Raw genomic sequence first — 24,871 nt, 5'->3', positions numbered from 1 at the left:
GATTGTGGCGTAATGAAAGAAACTCCCAGCGAAATTGAATACATAGTCCGCAGGAAAAAAACAGTTTAATCACATTGAATTGCAGCTTTGATTTGATTTTGTCAACAATTAAAATGGTCAAGTGATTCATACCACAATGTTTATATCATTCTCGAACACAGCACGTGGATCAAGCTAACTGAAGAAGACCCAATGAGATTAGATTTCAATGGGGTTAAGAACAATGTAAACAAAGACAACCTTCAATTGGCAATGTTATCCGAGTTGTATTGTTTGTAAAAGCTAACATAATACCTAGAATTGTAGCGTAGAAAAATTTCAAAAATGTATTCAATAATTTGTATTATTTGCACTACTATAATGTGTATAATAAATGTGTTCGTTAACGCAATACTCGTGCTAGATACCGAAGCAAAATACTGATAATTCGACTGGCCAATGGCGAACGATCGATGGTGACGTGCTCAATAATATTGATATTGATTAGAGAAAACTAAGCAAAAACCATCACTATTAAGTGCCTGGCTGATTAGCAATTTAATTGCATTGAGTTTCCTTGGAATCACAGCAGTATATAAAAATGTTGTTATTTAAAACATGCACTTGAAACCCAGATAAGATGATAGGTTATAAATAGACTAGGCCATAGTCTATTAAGCACGAGACGGTAGACATATTTTCAGATGTTCTCAATGACTTTAGTTATTCCACGAATTTGCTAAAAATCTAAACTATTTGGGTTTGAGCAAATATTTTGTGTGGCAAGACCATAAAGATTTCCAAGATTGTCGACTGACGTCGTGTGTGTTGAGAAAGGGTTTGTGCGGCGACGAATGGAATTGTTTCCATGGAAATGCTTTTCACCCGACTCGATACGCAGGTTAACGTCGAACGATAAGAATGATAATGCCAACAGCCGACAACCGGCATTGATAAGGTGATAGAGCCGAAGTGATAGAGTCAAATCTAACGTAATAACAATGGCAATAATATGTCATGTACACCATTTTTCATGTTTGTTTTTTATGGACCCAGCCACTTGAGAAACGCTCCTATAAATATGAAAGTCGCTAGCGTTAAAGTCCTATAACGAATCCGACGTTCGAACCAAACGTATCAAATCACAAATTCAATTGTTTAACATTTCAATCATTAGTGAATCTATCCTTTTCAAAATGTTTGCTAAATTGTGCGTGTTGTTTTTGGCCATCGGCCTCAGCCAGGCTGCTTCCTCAAAGGTCGATCCCGATGTGAGCTTCATGCAGTATATGATGAAGTCCAGTGCTCTCATCCAAGCCAGCTCCACCAGCACCGAATGCTTCGGCATCTATTTGCCCAAATTGCAAGCTGTGGCTGAGCAATGGCAAGCTGACACCCTCGTCTGTGAGAACACCGCTGAGGAGGCTCGTGAGCAAATCGATGATAAGACCAAGGACAATCGCACCGCCATCGATGCTTCAGCCACCGGGGCTTGCGCTGCTTTGACCACTTGCAGTCAGAAAACTTCTGCTCTAGATTACTTTGAATGTTACGAGGAAGCTGTAAGTTAAATGTGCACGGATAAGGGAGACAGCATATTAAATTTGTATTCCATGCTTTTAGGGTTCCGATGATGCCAAGATCATGTACACGATCTCAGCCAACTCTGCTGAGTTGTTGGCCGTCGTGATTGAGGATTACCGTCTCATCGATAATGAGAAATTTGTGTGCACCAACAAGTCCGAGCGTGCCTATGTGGAGAACACAGCTCAGGTCTATGACGATCTCGACCTTTGTCTGCGCGGTATCGAGGTTACCACTACCACCAGCACAACCACACAAGCTCCCACTTCAAGTGAATCCACTCCTGAGCCGTCAACGGATTCTTCTTCCTCTTCTGCTCCCACTGAAGACACCACTTCTTCCTCAGCCGCTCCCACTGAAGACACCTCTTCTTCCTCAGCCGCTCCCTCTGAATCTACAACCGAAGCGGCATCTGAGCCAACCGATTCCGATAAGGAGAACTTGCCCGAAGAGGATCTGTCGACTTTCGCTGCAGAGCAAGCAAAGTTGAAGAGCATGATCGATGATTTCAAGAAGCTGTTCAATCGCAATTAAGTCAGTATTATAAATAAGAGAAGTGGATTTTAACAAGCCACAATAAATACACGATTAATTTATAGTAGAACTTGACTTATGGCGTTAGCTAAATAAAAGGCACTTGAGTTTGAATTGCAAATCGAAATTGTATAAGAAATAGGAATAGAAAGAAACGCTCTCCGCTCTCGAGCTGAATAAGTTGATAACTACAATATTGATAATGACTCAGTGTAGTCGATTAAATAACAAGTACAGTGTTACCTCTGAGCATGAATTGGCGACTGCCGTCTAAAGATAAAGGCTTTCAATGGAACTCAAAGTCAATCTTATCGCCTGCCTTCCGTCGTTGTAGTTTATTGCAAACAGCAGTGTGAGTTAGCACTATACAAAATAATAATTATAATTATAATATTTTAATTGCAATGCGTTAAAAACTTATTAAAAGCAATCGCTACGATCTCGATATTTTCTTGCAGCATTTGATTGGTTTTTAATCATGCATCAATATTCAGCAGATAGTTCCCCCAATGCCATTTATTTTTCGGCTATAAAATGTCGAGTTTGTCCTACCTCGAAAGTCAGTTAATTCGCAACATTTCGGTACGGCAAGTGAAGTTTTCGTCTCCTAATATCCCCCACTTTTTTGGAGTTTACATTTATTTTCCGGAATACCAACAACATGAAGTTCGCAGTTGCCTTCTGCCTGCTGCTGGCCGCCAGCTGCAGCGCCTCGTTGACCAGCGAGGACAAATATCTGAGTAATCTTTTGAGTCTGCAGCAAAAGGCTATGCGCAACTTGATCTCTTCGACTGCCATCTCCAACGATCCAGACGTGATTAACAATTGCTTCAGCAACTATATCAACGATCAGACGGACACTCTGACCACCTATAACCGGGAATACAATGTATGCGTAGACACAGCTTCAAATTCTCGTGATGAAGTGACCTCTCAGAGTCAGACTCAACGTACCGATCTGCAAGATCGCAGCACAGATATGTGCACTGACCTTTCGTCATGTGACCACATTTACGACGGTCTCGAATTCTTCTTGTGCTACAGGGATGCGGTAGGTTTCCTTTTAGTCCGTTTTCTCTTCTCGCTTTCACTACATCCGGCTTCCTCTCTCAGTCCATCAACAGCTACAAGCAAATGTTCACCTTGAACAGCGATGCCAACACCCGTTACAACAGCATTAAGGCCTCCTATGATGTGATCAATGTTAAGGAAGTCGATTGTACGGACACTGCTCGCTTGTCTTATGCTTCGAATTTGGAGAAGTGCGATTCCGATTTTAACGCCTGTGTGACCGTTGCACCAACTGTTGCACCAACTGTTGCTCCAACTGTTGCTCCAACTGTAGCACCCACTGTGGCTCCGACTGTTGCACCAACTGTTGCTCCAACTGTTGCTCCAACTGTAGCACCCACTGTGGCTCCGACTGTTGCCCCAACCGTGGCTCCGACTGTTGCCCCAACCGTGGCTCCGACTGTTGCCCCAACTGTGGCTCCGACTGTCGCCCCAACTGTGGCTCCCACTGTGGCACCAACTGTGGCTCCGACTGTCGCCCCAACTGTGGCTCCGACTGTTGCCCCAACCGTGGCTCCGACTGTTGCCCCAACTGTGGCTCCGACTGTCGCCCCAACTGTGGCTCCCACTGTGGCACCAACCGTTGCTCCAACCGTAGCCCCAACAGTTGCACCAACTGATGCCCCAACTGTTGCTCCAACTGTTGCCCCAACCGTTGCACCAACTGTTGCACCAACTGTTGCCCCAACTGTTGCTCCAACTCTTGCTCCAACTGTTGCACCTACTGACGCACCAACCGTCGCACCTACTGTCGCACCCACTGTTGCACCAACTGATGCCCCGACAGTGGCACCAACCGTTGCACCTACTGTGGCTCCAACTGTGGCACCAACTGAGGGTCCAACTAATGCCCCCGTTACCGAACCTCCAGAAACTGAGCCTCCAGTTACCGAGGCTCCAGTCACTGAGCCCCCAGTTACCAATGCCCCAACCGAAGCGGAGCCAACAACTGAGCAAGCTCCCGAAGAAGATCTAAAGATCATGCCGCTGTCTTTCACGAGCAGACTGCAGAAGATGTTCCACCTCTTCTAAAAAGAAAAGAGCTTTAACGATAAAAGCTCAAAACATTTAAAAAAGAAAAGCAAACTTTAACAATCGATGCTATGAAAATATATTTATAACTATTGCATACTTCTAGGGTTCAATTAAAAATGGTTATTGGGCAAAAAATCTATCTTATCGCAAATAATCAATATAACATATATATATAGAGACTAAAGATATATGTGGCGTGATAAGTCAGTGCGATGTAATTAGCAATAAAAAAGAACGCTGCACTTCAAATTGAATTTTGTCGGTTGTAAATATTAATAGATCAGTCGCACTCTAAGGGGGCGTATAGCGAGCAATCGCATTCAATAAACGACAGCTGAGTAAAGATAGCGTCAATTGATACGCTAATCTATGTCATTTATACGACTGACCAACAAAACTATCAAAATCGATTGTAAGAAATTAGTAGGAAATGCTCAATTAACTCAGCGTCACAATAATAACAAACTCAAGTATCGTTGATGCGAAGCAATCGTTGAACAACCAACTTGACTTGTAGCGCCATTCAAAAATTATAGCTAAATGTGTGCGGAACGAATACGAAGCATCGAAGAAGTGCTAACGCGGTTGGAGTATGAGACCCGACGTCGCCACTGGCGGTTGTTCACGCTGTTGCTCTTCCCCCTGGCACTGCAATATTTGCATGGTGCCCGCGGTTTAGATGTGCCATTGGCGTTGCCCACAGCTTGGCCAGACGCGACACTTGATGAGTGTCACGATGAGTATCAGGTGGCCAGTGCGAATGCGTCCAGTCATTACTCCTTCAGCTTTCAACTCTGCGAGCTGACGGCCAACGAAACGAAGATCGATCTGACCATCCATGAGGAGCTGGAGCGCGAACAAATCGAACGGGGCCGCATCGAGGCGTGCGGTAATCTGGAGCTATGCGAAACACTCGACTCGGATCTCGAGTACTTTGCGTGCGTCAGGGATAGCGTAAGTACCAGTATTCGATTGTCGAGTAGGCCGGCTTCCACAGCTGTGAAAGCTGTTGAAAGCTTTGGGCTTTAGCCAATTGATATTTAAATCAAACGCTGATTAGCAGTCATTGAATTTGCCACTTAATGATCAACATGTGTATAATTTTAGTCAGCTTTGAATGCAATTAAAAGTTTAGAGATTAAACATTTCTTATTTAAAGCAAAGCTCTCAAGAAATTTGTAAATATTAATTTAGTCTCTCCATGTAAATAATAGTTTTAATAGTGTCGTGCTTACTTCGTTCAGTACTGAACAAATTCCTCCGGCCACTTTTGATTAGTTCCCAAATAAATTTGCTATTTGGTTCGTTCATCATTCGATAAAATTCGTCATTTGATCGAATTTCTTGTCGTGATGTTCCTCGTTTGATGACTAATTAAAAATCGAACAAGTGAACAAGCACAAACTAAAGTTTAAAAATGAGCAACAAAACAAGAATGAACTAACGAACCAAGTTAAAGAACTGAACAAAAAAAGACAATTTTCAACAAATCAATGAAATGTACAGGAAATAATATTGAAGTTTATCTACTTCAGTTTGTTAATATTTCTAAATAATAAATAAAAAGTATCTTTTCGTTCGTTCGTAAACCAGTTTTTCGACATAATCGATTATTGTTTAAATGAAAACCAAAAGTTTTAAGGTTGTTGATTCATTAAAAATAAATAAATATCCTTCTCAAAAACTTTCACCGAAATTAAGCTTGAGTATAATGTTATACTTTAAATAATATACAACAATAACTAAATATACTACTGATTTTAATAGAATATTTAATGAATTTGCAGGGCACCCGGAATTTGGAGTTGATGTTAGAGATCAATAACAATGCCACAAGTGCACACACACGCCTTCGAGAGGATTACAACGAGTTGCAGCAGACGTTTGTGTTGTGCACGCTGGAGGCACAAGTTGCCTACATGCAGGATATGCGAGAGGCGTACGCAGAGTTGCAGGAATGCCGCCAGCAACTGTACGACTCGCAGAACTGACACCTCAACTGAAGTATTAAAAGCCAAATTAGTTATTAGCAAAAGCAAAAACATTACTTTAATCTACAATTTTTACAACATTTGCTGCTGCCTGCTGGAGGCATTTGTCTAGAGCATCGAAAACGTTTGCCGTGCCCAGGACATAGTTCTCTTCGGTGCGATTGGTGCAGAGGTAACGCTCTGCCTCGATGCCATTCAGCTGCTGTGTAAGGCTCAAAGCATTCTCCGAGGCATTGAAGGATATCTCGTACATGTTGGTCAACTGTTGCTTCGACTGTCGAGTGTAGTGTATAACCATTATTAGCATACTGAAGTAGTGCAAAGCACAGACGTGCTTACGTATTCTTACCAGACTGCCAAAGCAATTGAAGAAATCCAAGACATCCTCGATAGCCAGGCAATTCTCAATGTAGCTGTCTATTCCCTGTGCACTCTTCCTTATTATCTGCTGCACACCATCCACTTTGGTCAACACATCGCCACGCACTGTGGTCGCATTCTGCACACAAGCATTGTACTCCTTCGACCAGGTGTCGCCCACTTGCTCCAACTGCGGCAAATAGCTGACAAAGCAGTGCTTAGTATTACCCACTCCGGTTAGATCATGGCTCTCCAAATAATCCGACAAGCTGTCCAAAGTCCGTGATGCGTCTGCCACCTGCCACCGCAAAAGTGGTTCAACCATCAGACAAGTCAACAACAAATCCCTCTTCTCCCAAAAAAATCTCACCAGCAATTGTATCCACAGCAATGTTATGTACGAGTATATGATTTTCATGTCTGTTTTGTGTTGTGGCTGCCAATAAACTGCAGAAATTGTTAAGGTCCAATACTAGGGCTTATTGACAAATGCCACATTGATGCATCGTTTGTTTGCTCGCGCATTTTCGATAATATTTTGCTTATCGTGACGCGTCCTCAGTTACAAAGCTCTGTGCTTGCAAAACTGTAACGCTGTCAAAAATGTGTTGCATACTTTCGTGCATTTGTCTAATTAAATATTGCTTAATGGTGGCTGCCTTATTACGTATACGTGTAGTGTAACCATTATTTGCTGGCCATGCTGAAGATTTAATTAAGGATATTGAAGCACAAGGTTGAAATCTGGCAAACTAAAATTAAAAAGGAACATGACAACTTTCGTAAATTTTCTTTTCAAAACGGAGTCCGTATTCTGACTAAATCGTATTACCTTGAAACTATTGCTATCTAGATTTACAATAATTATTTACAATGAAATGCGTCTTAGGCTTATCCCATTTATATTAAAACCCATATGTTTTATTCAGCACGCTATCAAGCATGTTCAGTTTTATTACGCTACTTATAGCTTTACATACTTGTCATACGCATACTTTTTACTTATCGCTTTACATAAAAGCTGTGAAGTTTATCTACGTTTGCGTAGGTCAGTCGCCCTTCTATGCTGCCTACAATATGACTTGCATTAAGATTGCTGCAGTTGTTGTCAAGAATGAACAGAATGGGCATAAAAAATAAATATAGACAAATGTTTACTTTAGCCTATTGAAAGAAATTATTTATTATTTTCTTTGTCATTTAATAACAATTAAAATCGATGGCTTTGGTTCTGCACTTTGTACCCCGTAATTTCACGTGAGGCGCTAAACAATATTTAAAAGATAAATAAAATCGATATAGAGTTGTAAAGGCTTTTAAAGGCAACAAATAATAATTAATAGTTTAATGGTATCATTCAAAATGATAGAACGAAATTATTGATATATTTTCTTTACACTTTTAATATTCGAATTCAATTGTTATTGGTTTAAATAAGTTGAATAAGGAATAAATTATGAGTTGAGCTTGACGTACTATAAAATTATTCTTCCAAAGTTCCAAGGTAGTCATGGTTAAATATTTTAACAAGAGACAAATAGTATTTATAATATTTGGGGTCAGTGTTCATTCGTGAGTAATAGCAATATAAATGAATATTATTTGCAAATATACATATGTGAAAATTGTAGATAAAATTAAGTTTGCACTTTGAATTATAATCCTTGAACTTACAGTAAGACAGTTGAAAAGTTGCAAGTTCACTTACAATCAGTGAGCGACATTTCTAGTGACTCGTCATTACGTGATTGAAATTATTTAATTGATAAAATTCTAGGAATTAGGCACTGACTCATTTAATTTTAATTATATTCACATCAATTGTGAAATTATAAATCCCTGGACACTTTGACTACTTTGATTTGTTTCTAGAAAGAAAAGAAAGTAAAAATCGTTGGAAATTCCCCAAAAAGAGTAAACAGTCTGCACGAGGAAGAGAATGCAAAATCCCGGAAAACAACGTCTGAAGGAGATTATGAAATATTTAAATAATCGAAGCGAAAACTATAAATTATTTAAATTTGAATATTTAAATAAAATTAATGCGTCGATGATTAATGTGTCGAGTTGCTGATTTTCGAAGCTGTCTTCGCATCATTAGGCCTAATTATAAATGCGTTAACAATACGGTCTAAGCCGATAAGCCAGCCGTTGAGTAGACAGACAAATTGGCGCATATATTGGCTTAATATTTCATTAGCTAGGCTAACAACTAGGAGGCATGTGAATAGACCAAAACCACACACATACGTAGTAGTCAACATGTTGAAACACGCTCCTCGCTTATCAGCTATCAGACTGTGAGGTCTGTAGTCTATTTTTGGTTTGCTGACCCTGGAAATTATTACGTTTGGCATCCAATCGAAATGCACATGCAAAGCAATTTGAAGTCGTTTTGTGTTTTTGTGGGCATGAGAATTAATCCCACCTAATTGATCGCTGCCCATAAATGCGTACCTCTGCTCTGCTCTGCCCTTCTCCACTGTCCTAATGAGCCAACTAACATACAAATCGAAGGGGGAACAACGCGACTTACGTTTTGCGCTGTGTGCGGAACTTGACAACAAAAATTCATACATACTTTTTTGGCTGCATCAATCATTTGGCGCGAACATTCTACGCGACTCCGGTATATAAAGCATTAGGCAACAGCATTGAGGCCACCAGTAACAGTATTTGACGAACAGTCCAACGACTCAATTCGATTCCTGCGAACCAAACTCAAAAACTCGACCAAAAATAATCATGAAGCAATTCTGCAGTGTACTAATCCTGGCCGCCTTGGCTCTCACGATTCAAGTAATGAACGATAAATGCAATTTGTGTTGTGTAATTTTGGGAAAAATCGGTTGAACAGTGAAAAATTGAACTTTCTCGTTTTGTGTTTTTGCGTTCTAGGCCAAGCCAAGCACGGTGCAAACTCAGCTGCAGGGCGCCCTCGATAAATATCTGGTTAATGCCAATGCTCGCGATCTGGATTTGACCGTCTCTGCGGACATCACCTCCCAGTGCTTTTCCCTCTACTTGCCTATGTTGAACGAGGTGGCTGCCACCTTCTCTAGCTCGTATCAGGCTTGCATTTCGGTGGCCAACGATGAGCTGGCCAACTTGACCGCTCAGGCTCAGAAGGATCAGACCGTTTACCAGCAGGATGTTACTGGTCTCTGCAGCGCCTTCACCAGCTGTGACGACACCACCGGCAACGACACCACCAAGTTCTTCAACTGCTATGCCAATGCTGTAAGTAGCTAGTTAAATGGAAGTGGAACAAGGAATAAATTCAACTGCTATTTCAGGCCCAAGGCGATGTGTCTCTGATCTACGACATTGCCACCAATGCCGCCAGCACCGCCAACACTCTGGCCGAGGCCATCAAGGCCACCCAGGACACGGAATACCAGTGCACCAACACCACCGAGAGCAACTATGTCCGTGACACAGCTGCCACCTACGATCTGTTGGACACCTGCCTGAAGAACGGTGTGCCCACCACCTCGGCGGCTCCCGTTACAGTGACCACAGTCGCTGTGCCAACCTCTACCCAAAGTCCGGTTACAGCTTCTACTGCCGCTGCTGGTTCTAGCACCGGCGCCACTGATGCCGTCTCTGTGAGCTCAGCTGCTCCTGCTGATGTCACCACCGCAGCTGCCACTAAGTAAGCAAGAGCAAGAGTTGTAGTTCAAGTTGTTAAATAAATGAGCATTTATTGAAAAGCTGCAACTGTCTATAACTGAGGGGTAACTGGTAAAAGGGAGTTAAAGTATTAATCGTTAAATTTACAACTATTAACTATAGCTAAGAACACTGATTGAATTATTTACGGAATTATTCGTTAAAATGTAATATAAATAAATTTTTTGCCGACAACTTATTGGCATTAAGTGAGAAGTACTCAGTGAAGCAACCTTTGATAGTACTATAAACAAACTTAATATTGTTGCTATTAATTGTATACTAAATTAAATTACTTTTGAAGCTAAATGTAATATTATAAGAGCTCCTCTTTCACAACAAAGAATAGTAAGCACAAAATGAATGAGCGAGAGTTGTACATAAATTTGTATATATTATTTAAAAGCTACTTGATTAAAATTGATGTTTTTTGAACTGATTTTGATATTAGATATTCTTTACTTTAAAAGCGAAGAGTGACAAGCATAAGGCAATTAATAAAAATTAATTGAATGTTTTAGATTTGTAATTTGAAATTATTGCTATCAATTAATAACTTTAATTATAATTTTGAGTGCTTTTAATAAATTTGACGTCTTATTGAACTATCTACGATGCAAGCAAAGCATTTGTGAATAAATTAACTACGAAAAATGAACTATGAAAAAATTGTTTCTTTGGAAATTGATCGCCACTCATTGAATATTGAATAGTGAACACTCTAGCGAAGTCTCATTGTAATTTGTTGAACTCTGCTCGTTATCAGCAGCACATGAGACATATTCCATTAATGAAATGAGCAACATGTTCGTTTCACCTTGGCGTTGATAACAATGTAATCCAGAAATGATCCACAAAGTCAAAGTGTCATTAATTTGAATTATGCTTGACGCAGCGGCCAATCGTTATCGATAAACAATTCGATAGTTGCAATACGCACCCATGACACCACCCACAACACAATCTCCGACCTAAGTTACGCATTCGCAATCAAATCAAAAAATCCCTTCCACCTGTGGCATAATTAAATAATCTTCCACTCCAAATTGAAAGAAATTCACGCCTTATCAGACGACTTACGGACCCCTCGCATGGTCTTCACTGATTGCTCCAAATTCAAAACAAAATCAATGCTCTGACCGTGTATTGTTTTTCGTTATAAAAAGGCGCTGACTCGAGGCGGCATTTCACTCAGTTTTAGTTTGCTGTCCAAGTGCTCACAACATGCGTCGATCTACAAGCGCAATTTCTCTGCTGGCTTTGGCCCTGACCATGAGCGTGCTGGTCGTGAAGGTAATGAGACTTGACCAACAACAACAACAACAACACTTTTGGCTGCTGAGCGTCATATTGTAAGAATTTTTACAGGCGGTACCAATTGAGGTGCAGTGCAGTGATGGCAGCACAGCAATTTGGGACACTCAGATCTCGGCAGATGGCTCTCAGACGCAGACACAAACTGGACCAGGCTGTCAAACACAAACGTCCGATGATGGACAGCAGACCCAGAGCCAGAGTCAAACTGGCAGCGGCACTCAGAGTCAAACTCAGTGCAGTGGCCCCGACTGCAGCCCCCTTCCTCCGCTGTTCACCATGAAGCCACTCGAATGGAACACGATGAAGCCCCTCGAATGGAACACGATGAGGCCCCTCGAATGGAATACTTTTCCACCCATGCAAATGCAGCCATGGAATTAAAGCTTAGCTCGGCTTGCGTTGGCTTTCCTATGCCTGTCTTTTGATGTATTGTGTAGCATATGTATCAAAGAGATTTCTTTTTGTTATTTGCCAAAGAATAACTGATGGAAGTAGAACTGTGTTTTTGATGTATGCACAGATTAAATTGTAGTTATAATTCTGATTTTTAGAAAATACATTTCAAGTTTTTTTCTTCTTCCCAAAGAAAAGCAAATTTGTATATGGATTAAAAGTCGAAGTCATGTGATTAAAAGTCGAAATAAAATAGCATCTCCGAGCTTTGAATACTTTTAAATCAACTTTCGCATAGCTTGTTTCTATAGCTGACTTAAGTTTTTTCATTTTAAATTATAAACGCACTTTTATGTACTAACATGGGACAAATAATAAAGTAATATTGATAGAAACAAAAAAATCATAATTTTTTAAATAAATGTAAAATCAAAATATTAGTTTGAGCAATTAATTTATAGTCTTTATTTCATTCAGAATTCGAAAGGACTAGCATTGTTAGTAAGAGAAGCAAAATTTCCAGCTGTGGTGAACAGAGCAAAAAAATGCAATTAACTTAACACCTCTGAAGAATAAACTTCACTATTTATTAGATTTAGAACACTGTATGATTCTACGGTCAGTACGAAGAGGAAGAATCCGTAAGAACAATCCTTTACGATGAGAATTTCAATATAAACTTTGAAAGCGAAAATTAAAAATTGCTTCTGCACTAACTCAATCCTCTCGTCATAAATCTTTAAATGAGTTCAGCATATAAGTTATGCAAACTTAAGTATAACTAATACAGTTCTAGCAATGTTATGATCATTCACTTTATTTGACTAGACCTTATAACTCTTATGCACTACTGTAATGTTTAACGAATTTCATTTTAGGAGCAAATAGTTTGCCTAAGTCTTTAACAGACTTTATTCCCTTAAGTGCAACGCATAAATAATCAAATCAGATCAAATGGAATATTTTTGAACTGTCAGATTTAGGCTGTCTACTTATTGTTTTCGCATCTAAGTCAAACAGTTTCATGGAATTTTTAGAATTTTGACGATTATAGATATTTCACGTAAATACCGGAATATTCATGTTTAACGCACATAGCCAAGTTCCGTCTACCTTATTATAGACGGCGATAAGAATTGTTACACTGATTACACTCTGTCTGGCATTGTTTATGAAAGTGTTCAATTCCAAATCTCAAAGCTCTTAAGACGCAATATTCTTAAGCTTTGAACGCACTTAAATATTCGAAATCTTAATGTTTTTTTAGTTTTAATCTGGTTGAAAATAATTTCATCAGGCGTATACGTAATTTATTTATATTATTAATTATTCGGATATTGTCATAAGGAACTTAGCTGTAGCTGAATTTAGGTGCCGCCTTCGCTAGTTGCCTGCAAGTTGCGCCTGCAGCTAATGCCACTTTATATTTTTTTTTGGGCTGCAGCGTGTATAAAACTTTTTAATGCTCTAAAACTTTCGGCTGAGCTGTGCCGTCTGTTTTGAAGGAGGAAAACCAGAATTTTCCATGTGGCAGTCAGCGTATGCAACTAATAGTACATAAGCGCAACAATAATCAAAGTCAGTCTTTGTCGACGGGAGGGCAATGTTCATGGGAAGCAGGTGGCATGCAGCGTGTCACCCGAGAGAGGGAGAGAGAGACTGTTGTGTCGAAGCCAGGTCTGTGCTGTCAGCTGGCATTTAACTCATTTTCTGATTAAAATCTTGGCCATTAAGCGTGCGTGCTTAAATCGGACTAAACTTTTTTAATGGCACCGACAATAGTTGCTCCTGCAACTGCCGAAGTGTCAGGCAGGGAGACGGAGGCAGGAGGGGGCATCGTAAGGTACTCCGTGTGACAGCCAGGCCGCAAAAGGACGCGCAAAAATTGGCGCCTGCAACGAACGACATGGCTCTGAATTCGGGCTAAAATTAAATTAAAACTGTCGGGCAAAAATACAGCAGCGCACCGAAGAAAAAAAAAAGCGAAGCCGTAGCGAAGCAAGTTGAAACTGTGAAAATATTTGTGTGAACCTTTCCCCTATCCCCCTTCGGCCTCTCTCTCTGTCACTGTTTCTGTCTCTCTCTTACTGCGCCAGCTGTCAGCGCTGCCAGAGCGACGATGTCAATTAGTTTTTCAAACGCGACTTCTTGCCGTAGTTGTTGCTGTTCTTTGGCCCAAGTCAAGTTGGCTTTAAGTTAATTGCATAAGATTTCACTTTGCACTTGCCGACGCATCCTTCAGCCTGCTTACTTCCCTTTCCCCTCCCCACCTTATCTCTCTGCCTACTGTCATTCTTTTGCCTTGCCTCGCTTGTTGTCGCCGTTTTTAATCAAGTTAAAAGTTATTTTTAAATGAAGTGCGAACAATATGAAAGTGCAGCGTAAATATTGCATTTCTACCGCAACCCACGAAGTCCTTATTTCCTCCACTCTCTCCTCTGGTTGTCTCCTCTCCTCTTCTCTGGCTATGGCAATAATAATAATATATCTGCATATTATTTCTTAACTTATTCAGTATTATGGCTGCTACTGTTTTTCAGTGTCCAACAAAAGGCGAGCTAATTAAAACGACATTTTTCATTGTGGCCACAGACTTTGCCTCTCTCAGCGCACTTCAAAGAACAAAAAACCTCTTGAAGTACGGAATTGTAAATGAATTTAAAAATACACAACGAACGATCATGACAGCCAAACACATTGTGGTTGTCACATCACAATTGTGATTTAAAGCAAAGACATCACGAGATATCATTTACGCTTGATTTTATACATGTTCATACTGTAATAATAAGATAACAAATAACATGTGAAATGTTTGATAATAAGAAGTCAGTTTGTAGCCCACAGAACTTTAAATGCTCTAACAACAGAGTTGTTGCTAACCAAATTTAATGGTTTATTTTTACATCTATCTTAGGTGAACTCATTTATTAAACTTATATATTTATTTATTTCGTGTTAGCTTTGGCAAGTATTAATACATTTTAAACACTAATATTGAATTTTTCTTTTATTATGTTTTATTTGAATTTGTTTCCACCTTTTTAAAACGTAGAGTGTTAATCAAAAATATAGTTCGAATATTATTTGTGGCGATATGTCAGCTTAGTTTCAATTAATGATAGCGCAGACAACTACCCTACAATTTGAATTAAATACTCTTGGGAACAATTATGAGAATATAGTTGTTTTAAGTGTTTGAATTTAATAGTACTTTATTACAAAAGATTGGACTTTTGAAGAGTGTTGCTCACCTTTCATTAGAAAATGCATGTATTTGAAGTACCACAATTAATTTGATTTTTAATTTAAGCTTCTGTAAGTTGTCTTTTTAATAAGTTGTTATGGTACTTGTTAGACAGGTAAAGATCTACTTTTTTTGTTAAAAGAAATGAAAGAAAAAATGTAAGCTTTATTACAAATGAACAAGTATTAAAAAAATGTAAACTTCCTCACAAAGGCATACATTATATTCTTTTTATAGTTTCAATCATCTTTATATATAATATTATAGTAAAATAAATAGCACTAAAATATTGATTGTCGCACAAACAACTTTAACAAACAAATATATAAGCAAATTAGATATAATTGTTTTTAAGGTCTGAATGTGTAATGAAATTTTGTTGCTATTATCAACCTTACATTTCAGTGTATTTACTTATTTAATTTTTAACTTTGTTCATGGAGTATTGTTTAACAGGGTATCTCTTAGTCGCTTCCTTTTATATTCCCACTTGAAGTGTGTGAATAATGTATATTTAAATTGCGTGCTCGCCACGCCTGTTGAATTTCATTTGTCATTAGTCAGTATTTTTTTATTTTTAACAAATTATTCGCGAGTGCAAAAGAGACAGCCACACTCGACTACCCAGCACGCACACACAAGTACAGATACACACTCATACACTCCCTCTCACGCACAGATAGAAAGAGAACGACGTTGTGGGCGCCTTCTTACACCTGCTAAACCTTTGATTGATGATGTGAGCAATTGATAATGTGAGACCAACCACTTGAACGACGCCTGAATGGTTGAACTGGGTGGTGTGTACGGGGTGCGGGGTGAGTACTCCGGTAGGTGATGCGGTTGAGGAGCTAATTGGCGCCACAGTCAACGCACTGCACGAGAGCTGCTTAAAAATGTTAAGCATGCTTTAGTGTCAATTTTTTCACAGATATATTTTTGTTTTAGCTGCAAACTCGCGTTGCTCTCGCTCCCTTCAATTTGAAGCTCATTTTTTTGTTAGCCTGGCTAATTGTGCACTTAAAAAGAACGCGCTGACACATAGCTCGCTCTCATTCGCTGCCGCTAATTAGCGCTGACAAAGTTAATTGCAATTTGCGTTTTGTTGGGCTTACCAATTGCTTCAGCTGTCACGTCTTCAACTGCTCTATGACTTCATTGAGGGAAAATCTTCAACTGCTTGAAAAAAAAGAAAGAACGACAGCAAGAAAGAATGATATCAGGCTACGTGTTGGATTGAGTCGAGTTAAGCTGCGGTTAGTGCAAAAACTCTTTTGTAACTCTGTGACTTTCAGTTGTCAGCTGACGTATCTGTTTGCGAAAATTTTCTAATTTTCTACTGCAGTGATTTGGCATGCATAGTGGAAATCGGCAGACTTTCTCGCAACTCGCAACTGCTTTTCCCGATTTTTTCTCTTTAGGTTCTCTTCTTTTCCTACTTTGTGGACTCGTTTCACTGATTTATGCGCATCAATAAGTTGCCGGAGTGCGATACTTAGGCGAAATGTGCCGCAATGAGACGTGGACAGCAGCAGCAGCAGCAACAACAGCGGCAGCGGCAGCAGCAGAGGTGCCTCAGTCGATTGGGGCATGCCCCCTCCAGCTACGTAGCAGCCAAGTGGCAGCAAGCACGTCCGCCTGCAGCAGATGCTCTGCAGCAGCAGCTGCAAGTCGCAGCCAAAATAATGATTTGCATTTCGCATCTCGCATTTCGTATTCGCATTTGGTTTTTGGATGTGCGATGTGCGGTTCTATGATTTCGATTTGGATCTAGTGGTCGCACTTTCTGCACTTCCACAGTAACAGAGACGGAGATAAGGTCGAAGCGAAAGAGAGAGAAAGAGAGAGCGAGATATATAGATACGTTCTTGAAGATATATGGCCACAAGTTGGTCGGCGCATAAAAAATGACAAAACTTTGGCGCCGACTGTGGCCGGCACAAAGTTTTTAAAGCGGCGCTAATGAGACGCCGCCATGGCCCGCTTATCAAACAATATAAATGGCTATAAAAATATCAATGCGACTAGCAGATACTCTGTAATTTATGCGCTGTATGTAAAAATGGTAAGTAAGTAAACAAATATTAATTATAAATATTTTCATTTTTTGTTATTATTATTATGTGACTAAGCATAATGGTCAAATTATATGTAAACTAATCATATCCTTCAATTATTTGATTATTTGCAGATATAATCAATAAATAATCATTAATTTCAATATAAACAATAACTGACTTAATTGAAATATATTATATAATTATATTGTAATTTCATATGCAATAATGTTACATAAATAATCAAAGTTTAAATCTGTTTGTTTTCCAAGTTTTTCGTGATAATCCATTAATTCAGAATCTTTCACATAGAAATAATAGGAAATAATAATAGATCAATTCAGTATATTTATAAGAAGTGTAAGCTTTGCTAGTTCATATGAATTTATATAACAAAATGACAGTATTGTCTTTTTAGACTTCTTCTAACACTTGCAAAACATTCGTAAATTAAGTCGGTCATGCCCATCTGCCAGACTATTTGCTGAGTATATAAAACCCTGGCGAGTGAAATAATTCATTTCTGCGCTTTTGTTTGTCAGCCACGTTTTGCGTCCAACGATTTTTGCTTTTTCTCTATGTCGCTCCGCTCTCTTTTCGTCTCTTTCTTTTGCTCTCTTGCGCTCACTTTGGGAGATTTCTCTGGGCTTTTTTTTTTGCTGGTGGCGCTTATCTTAATGGTTCAAAGGTTACGCACAAGTCCAGGCCGGAGTCCGGAGACAAGTCACAATGCTTCCGACGTTGTCGCCCCGCTGAGCGACACTGCCAGCGGTCAGTTACGGCCACAACTACAACTACACTTTCTGTTACAGCATCTGCATTCAAAATGGCCGCAACGCCCATTAAAAAAGGACCAACTGTGCACAACGGTGGGTCGGTGGATAGCGTAGGAGAGTCCTCAGCCAGATTAGGCCAACTTATAAATAGGCTTATGACGCGCAGTCGATAAGACCCCCGAAATCTTTTGGCACAATTAAGCAAAGAGTCGCTGAAACTTGACACACTCAAGTGTGTCAAGCTAGGGGAGAGAAAAAGAAGGTGAATAAAGAGAAATAAGGAAAAAGCATGTTGCGTGCATTTATGAAATGTAATGTGAAGTTGCATGCAACATGCAATTAAAATCGCACAGGCAACGCGCATTTAATTAATTTGAAAATTACGTTTCATATTAAGTGCACCGTGTGGCGGGGCGGAATAGAGGGAAAGAGAAAACGATAGAGAGTGGAGAGGGAGAGGGAGAAGGGTTGAGTTGGCTGCTTCAGGCTCAGCACTCAACTCATTTGCTAAATCAAGCATGCACCACTTAAATTTTCATTAGACTGCTTTCTTTGACTATGCAGCGAGTAAAGGGTGGCAAGCAGTGTGTGGCATGCAACGTGGGGAGGGAGAAGGAAGATGATGGGGAGCTACCACCCACAGCATCTCTTGACTTGGCTTAAAACCGCAGCGCAAGCAGAGCGCACTTTGTCTTAATGATGTTAAGTTGAATTTAAACTTACGTGATTTTTACGTGCAACTTGCACAGTAATTGCACTAAAAAGCTGGCGAGAAAAACCAAAAAGGGCGAGAGAACAGTTGAGTTGAGTCAACTTTGGCGTATGATCTGCTGCTGAAATCATTCCAGCTGGCCACAGATTTTTAGCAAAGAGTGCGGAAAGGCAACAACCTGCTTCCAGCGACTATGTCTGTCGCTGCATGCGGCACATGTGCTCACGTATTAGCCATAAATATTTGAGACACGACACGCGGACACTGTCAGAAGGGGAGAGACGATAGGGAGGACAGAAGCTGGCAAAACGAAATCAAGCCATAAATTTCACACGTTTCAGCATATGCAGCATAACTAGTAGACACACACACACACACAGCTCAGCTGAGTTGCAGTCGACAAACGGCTAAATCGATAGCGAGAAACCCGCGCGATGGCAGCAGCATTATTACGTATACGCCGCGTTGGCTGTCGCTCGCATTTAACACACGCGAAACAAGCTGTCTTGCATATGTCATATGCAAAATCCACGTGCCAGCTGATGATGGCAAATGAATCACCAATAAATTTAGCGCGCGAAACGAGTCGAACGCATTATGAATGCAATGCGAAAGTTGAATCCATCCAATGATGAAGTCCAGTGGCAGTAAAAGAGCGAGGGAGGAGAAAGATATAGAAGGGGACAGAACGAGAGAGAAGAGAGGGGAGGAATCAGATCAGCAGCTAGAGGGCGATTGTGGGGCAAGGTGTAAACCGCAACGCGCCAACGGCGCCAATTTTAGCGCTGTCAGCGGCAAAATGTCTGCAGCGTTGTCAGGGAAATGCCGCCTAGTCGAGCTTCGCAGCTTTTCCTGTTGCTTGCGACAGGGCTTAGCAAATGTAAGAGTGAGTGTAGGGATGTATAAAAGAGTGTGTGTGTTAGTGTGCCGCGTGACGCGCTCGTATTAAATAAACAGCAAAATCTGTATGTGCGGAGGATTTCTGGCTTTATCGCATGCTTAAAAGCGGATTTCCCACGCCCACATCTACCCCCGCCGGCAGCCACGCCACGCCCACACACCGAAAACAGCCTTATCGAATTGTACACATTATCGTTAGATTTTAGTGGGCCAAGGAAATTAATTTCTTGAGTAAACCTTGCGCTCCAAGTGCTTAGAGCAGCTGCCCTGACATGTAATTTCATGTTTTTGGCAGCAGAAATTGAGATGAAAAAGGGGGAGTCAGCGGGGGGCGTGGCAATGTAACTGATGAAACATGTGGCGCCCATAATCATCACAATGTGAGCTCGAAATGAGTGTATGTGTGTGTGTGTGTGTGTGTGTGATGTTATCAGACTTTGGCTGTCTTAAAAGAACGTAAATACATGCGAATAATTTGAAATTAAATTCAGTTCGAGAGGCAAGCTCATCCATCGACAGCCGACATCGACAGACAACAATCTTGTTAATATTGCAGCCCGTCTTCGCGTTGCATATACTATACACGTAATTAAATTGTGGTTATGTGGCACGTTGCTAATGGCAACAACAGCAACAGAAGCAGCAGCATCAGTCGATGCTGAAGTCTAAGTCAAAATCGTAAATCTCTTGCAACTCAAGCCGAAGCAATTAGTTTTCATTGACAGCGTTAAATCTGTGAAAATTTACTGACAAATTCCCCTCTCCACTTTGGTCATCATAATATATGAGTTTGCGAGCAACATTAGGCACATAATTTCACATTGAGCATCAGTGGGGATGTCAATAAAATGCCAAATCACATGACAACAAGCGGATTTCATGTTAGCCAAAGTTCAAAGACAATAACAACAACATCAACAACAACCACAACAACAAGCTATACACATGTTTGCCAATAGAAGGACGACGACGATCCGACGAAAGGACATCAGACAGTTGTCGTTGTCGTTGTCAGCTGCTTAGTTACTTTAACCAAATATTGCCATTATTATTATTATGGCCAATGGCCTATGTTTGCGTGGTGTTGCGTGTGTGTGTTGTGGATTGTGGCTTAGAACTTTTGCTTTTTGGGGCCGCAAAATCAAAATAAATGACGACGATCAACAACAATTGTCATTTGTTATCCTATTATCCCTGGCCAAGAAATTGCCGCTCTTTCACATACATTAATGCAAACGCTTCTAATGGAAATCGACACATCGACACACTCCTCCTCCCCACCCTCTCCTATTTATCACACTCTAAGTTGGCCAGAGAGTTTTCCAAGTAATAAAGCAATAAATGTTTGGCAGCAACTCGACCACAAAATCCACTATTAAATCACACATAAAACACGATACACTCTGAGTTTGTTTTACATTTAAATTCTTGTTAACATTTCATTAAAGTGAACAGCTTGCAATCAAGTTGTAGGCAAACGCACGGTAGATGGCGCCAGCAGGAGTTCACCTGCTGTTAGCAGTCATAGGGCATTTAAGTGAAGGCTAGTTATGGCCATTTAAGGCTTAAATGATATGCTAGCTGTGGTGGCATAAGCCTGGCTAAGTATCGCACGTCGAAAGGCAGCCACATGTGCTTACACTTTGCTATTTTTCAATTACTGCTTTAATGGACTGCCACCTGGCGGGCAGTGGACGCAACAATAGAAGCAGTTCATACATTGGTTAGCGGTAAATACTCATACTAGATGAAGTAGTTAGCTCTGCATACGATATCTGAGCCAATTGGCCGTTAGCATAAAAGCAAACGAAGCTCATTAAGCAAACAAATATAAACGGAAATGCAAATATTGCCAGCGGAAGCAATAGAGTTTGTACAGGGATAACATGATAACAATGTCCTTTCATACAGAAATCGAGAGAGAGAGCGTAAGTACATATAAAAAATGGCAATTATTACCTTGAATAGTAGTTGCCTGGATAAGCAGTAATATTATGAGTGCTATAAAGTGCGGTAATTGTGGTTCGTGATGGCCACTTCAATGTCCTGCCACATCCTGTGAATTCTGCGTGCTTTCGTTTCGTTTATCCACCATGAATAGCAAAAAAATATATTAAGCTGAGCACAAAAAGAGACAGAGAGAAAAAGAGAGTGAGATAGGTACTCGAATTCGATTTTGATGTTGATTGATAATGTGCAAATATTACCATTGCGTATTGGGATTCAGTTTTGCACTTTGGACTTCAGTCAATCTTCTCTCGTTTGGGTCAAGTTTGCTTGAGTTGTGTGTTCGAATTGAGTTGTGCTTTGTGCTGAACGTTTAATGAACCCATCTGCATCTTGATTTATTTGGTCTAGACTGCTCTCGACCACGTTAACGTAACGTTTGCGTTAACGCTTAACAATTTATTTATAATTCTTTTGTCTCCACCGTCCGCAACTCGCCGTTGCCCGCTTTTGTTTTAATGAAATTCTCGAAAAATGCATATCTCGATATCACAGGCAGCTTTAGAAATTTTCGCATTCGGCATAAACCATAAAATGTGATAAACTACGCAATCAAAATGTTTGCATTCACTTAAATTATTTGCCAGCTGAATATTTTATTCGTATATTATTTCCATGGATTCGCGTAAATTGAAATTCGTTAGTTGGAATTATCCAATGCAATAAATAAACACTTGCAATGTCGCAAAATTGTCATTATTTTCCAACAATGTTGCTTAGTTTTTAATTATAATAATATAATATTTCACTAAAAGAAATGAACAACACTGAAAATATACGATAACGATACTTATCGAGCAGCTTTGTACTTATCATATTATTTGATTGCAACAAATGAACAGCACTGACAGCTTGCGATAACGATAACATGTCGATCCTCATCGAACAATGTCGCATAGTATTTTGTCACACGCATTGCAGACCTTGCAAATTTGGTCACACTAGTTTTGAAGTGAAATTTTAATTAATGACGCGTGAAAATCGAAAAGTGCATATCAGTACATTTTTTGTTCGTAATACGTGAATTAATGATAAACTGATAACCTAGCAATGGTGTGTTGTTTTTTTTGTGTATGAAGTGAATAAGAAACGCCAATGAAAAGCTGAAAATGAAGCGGCAAACAAATTAGTGCAAAAAGGTAAGCAAAAACATTAAAATAATAATTACATTTAATGATCTGCTATTTATGGAACGTACCTCGCATGGACACACACTTGAAACCACTCAGAGTTCATTTGCTGAGTTGTTTGACTGTTTGACCCAGTGCGTAGTTCAAGTAAGCTCCTCAAGAAGTTGACGTTCATTGCGAGTTGAGTCAAAATATACGAAGATTAGTGGCAAATTTGTCAACGTCCCTCAAGAAATAGACGGCATGGGAAACAAATCGAAACGGGTGTGGCAGCGGGGACGGAAGCATGCTCCAGTGAGCAGTCACCATATGGCACTAAGCGCCACAATATGGCCAACAGTCAACACGCTGCAGAAATGAGGTCAACTATGGTTAGTTGCCCCCTCATTGGTCCCCTTGCAACACAAGGAGCAATCGTAGTATCGCTGGGACAAAATGTTAGGCTTAACTTTGTGGCAGCCATTGCCAAAGTATTTTAATTGGATTTGTTGTAAAAAAAAATGCCGCAAAAGCCTGCGGCACTGGGCTCAAAATTTAACACAATCATTTATAATAAACTAGCTGCTAATTTACTCGGGACTGTGTGCACAACATAAAATTGAAAAGCTAAAGCGTCCAGCCATCCCAATAGAGCGAGAGAGTAGACAGAATGCTAGTGAGAAAGGGAGAGAAAGAGTGTGACCAGCACCTGTAGTTATTTAGGGCTTCGATGGCACTTTACTTGCCGCCAGCTTAGTTAGCCTGGCTGGTTGGCTGTCCAAATCAAAGACCGTTGTGGGGTCAGTTCAGCCACAAAGGGAGAAGTTTTTATGTGGCAAGAACAGCAACAATGAGAGAGTGTTTGTTGGCTGTGTGTTGTCTCCTTGGCTAGGCTTGGAACTAACCTTTGTCAATTTATGTGTTTCATTATTAAACTTTGCCACCTGACGCACATTTAGCAACACACATACACACACACAATAGCAGCATTTTCCTGCTTTAGTGAGTTGGCTAAATAATTGGCCAAGTGTTAGGCCGTTGCGTACTTTACAAATAACAGCTAAAAATCAATTGAATTGTAGATGCCGGGTTAAACATAAGCGCAAACACGCGCCCAGCCCCAAGTAAATAAAAACATCGTAAAGCAAGGACGCAGGAAGCACATGAGTCCGGCACTCCCCACACTCACACACACATACACATGGTCGCAGTCCTGAGGTCTACACCACGTACTTACTGTTGCTGCCTCTTGTTGCCTTTTACACACACGATTGAATGCGGAATTTATGCGGCGTAATTTATGAAAACAAAAACCGGAAGCAATAATTTTGTTTGCTCATTGTGCGCCATGCGAGCGTGTGTGAGTGTGTGTGTGAGTGTGTGTGAGTGTGTGTGAGTGTTTGTGTGTGTTTGTCTATTGAGTGGCCGTAAGGCAGTGCTAGACCATTATCCTCACACACACACACACATACACACACAGTAACACAGAGACTGGCACACTCGCAGTTACAGTTATTTATGCGCTCGTGCAATGCAACGTCATCGTCGCCTCTGTGGCTGGCTGGCCACTTCGACCTGATAAACAATAGAAAAGTATTATGGCAACAAAGTGGCACACAGGTTTTTAGCTCCCTCTTTGCTTTCTTCTTTCCCTCTCTATTTCATTTTCTGCACCCCTTTCCGCTACCAAATGCATATAAACATTTATAAATACCCTGTAAACTTTTGTATTCAGCAGCTAGCTACTTGCGACGTGGCAAGTATATTTCATTTGACCAAGTGTACTTGAACATAAAACTCACAATTTTTAAAGTTAAAATTCAAAACTTAGCCTTAGCTTTACTTTGAATACTTTTTAACGATCCTGATTGTTTGGCTTAGTAAATAAGCACAGAACTTTGTCATGCTTTTATTTAACACTGCGAATTAGTTAAGAGCCGGCTGGCGCCATCTAGCGCGCAGCGGCAGCAACAACTATGCTGAAATCCACTTGATTAAATTTGCAATCTTAACTGAAGTTGTGTGCTTTGGCCACACTTAATGTGGGGTATCTCTTAGCTGAGAGCATGCTCGACTGTCGCATACTTGCACGTTTTGTTTGCATTTCACACACTTTGCGCTGGCAAC

At 40.2% G+C, this 24,871-nt stretch overlaps 5 protein-coding genes and 1 long non-coding RNA gene across 7 annotated transcripts; 4 read left to right on the top strand and 2 right to left on the bottom strand.

Annotated features, from left to right (window-relative positions):
- The first annotated feature begins 1,078 nt into the window (after window positions 1-1,078).
- On the top strand, window positions 1,079-10,267 carry LOC133840003 (uncharacterized). The gene is made up of 10 exons (XM_062271654.1): window positions 1,079-1,541; window positions 1,603-2,094; window positions 2,729-3,148; window positions 3,211-3,359; window positions 3,443-3,762; window positions 3,956-4,184; window positions 4,767-5,157; window positions 9,228-9,353; window positions 9,453-9,794; window positions 9,851-10,267. Exons 1-10 carry the CDS (start codon window positions 1,176-1,178, stop codon window positions 10,211-10,213), a joined length of 3,198 nt encoding a protein of 1,065 aa, XP_062127638.1. The 5' UTR covers window positions 1,079-1,175; the 3' UTR covers window positions 10,214-10,267.
- LOC133842095 (protein TsetseEP) lies at window positions 2,649-4,208 on the top strand. Its single transcript, XM_062275012.1, has 2 exons — window positions 2,649-3,148; window positions 3,211-4,208. The coding sequence occupies exons 1-2, from the start codon at window positions 2,759-2,761 to the stop codon at window positions 4,198-4,200; spliced, it is 1,380 nt and encodes a 459-aa protein (XP_062130996.1). The 5' UTR covers window positions 2,649-2,758; the 3' UTR covers window positions 4,201-4,208.
- On the top strand, window positions 4,725-6,247 carry LOC133842097 (uncharacterized). Its single transcript, XM_062275015.1, has 2 exons — window positions 4,725-5,157; window positions 5,991-6,247. The coding sequence occupies exons 1-2, from the start codon at window positions 4,744-4,746 to the stop codon at window positions 6,192-6,194; spliced, it is 618 nt and encodes a 205-aa protein (XP_062130999.1). The 5' UTR covers window positions 4,725-4,743; the 3' UTR covers window positions 6,195-6,247.
- Window positions 6,253-7,296, bottom strand: LOC133842096 (uncharacterized). 2 transcript variants are annotated; one of them, XM_062275013.1, is made up of 2 exons: window positions 6,925-7,296; window positions 6,253-6,852 (listed from the first exon to the last, which is right to left on the bottom strand). In XM_062275013.1, the coding sequence occupies exons 1-2, from the start codon at window positions 6,970-6,972 to the stop codon at window positions 6,253-6,255; spliced, it is 648 nt and encodes a 215-aa protein (XP_062130997.1). In that variant the 5' UTR covers window positions 6,973-7,296. The 2 variants fall into 2 exon arrangements, with proteins under 2 accessions (XP_062130997.1, XP_062130998.1); XM_062275014.1 differs by having other exon boundaries at window positions 6,253-6,468; window positions 6,544-7,283.
- A 1,140-nt stretch (window positions 10,268-11,407) lies between the features above and the next one.
- On the top strand, window positions 11,408-12,223 carry LOC133842147 (uncharacterized). The gene is made up of 2 exons (XM_062275123.1): window positions 11,408-11,519; window positions 11,595-12,223. The coding sequence occupies exons 1-2, from the start codon at window positions 11,451-11,453 to the stop codon at window positions 11,922-11,924; spliced, it is 399 nt and encodes a 132-aa protein (XP_062131107.1). The 5' UTR covers window positions 11,408-11,450; the 3' UTR covers window positions 11,925-12,223.
- Window positions 12,224-17,695: 5,472 nt separating this feature from the next.
- Window positions 17,696-22,124, bottom strand: LOC133845603 (uncharacterized). The gene is made up of 3 exons (XR_009894797.1): window positions 21,836-22,124; window positions 21,588-21,746; window positions 17,696-18,258 (listed from the first exon to the last, which is right to left on the bottom strand). It is a non-coding gene; the product is annotated as an uncharacterized LOC133845603 (long non-coding RNA).
- Between the last annotated feature and the right edge of the window lie 2,747 nt (window positions 22,125-24,871).

Source organism: Drosophila sulfurigaster, chromosome 3, assembly GCF_023558435.1.
Source record: "Drosophila sulfurigaster albostrigata strain 15112-1811.04 chromosome 3, ASM2355843v2, whole genome shotgun sequence".
Lineage (NCBI taxonomy): Eukaryota > Metazoa > Arthropoda > Insecta > Diptera > Drosophilidae > Drosophila > Drosophila sulfurigaster.
Note: the sequence above shows the minus strand (reverse complement) of the source record. Positions and strands in the feature narration are given on the sequence as shown.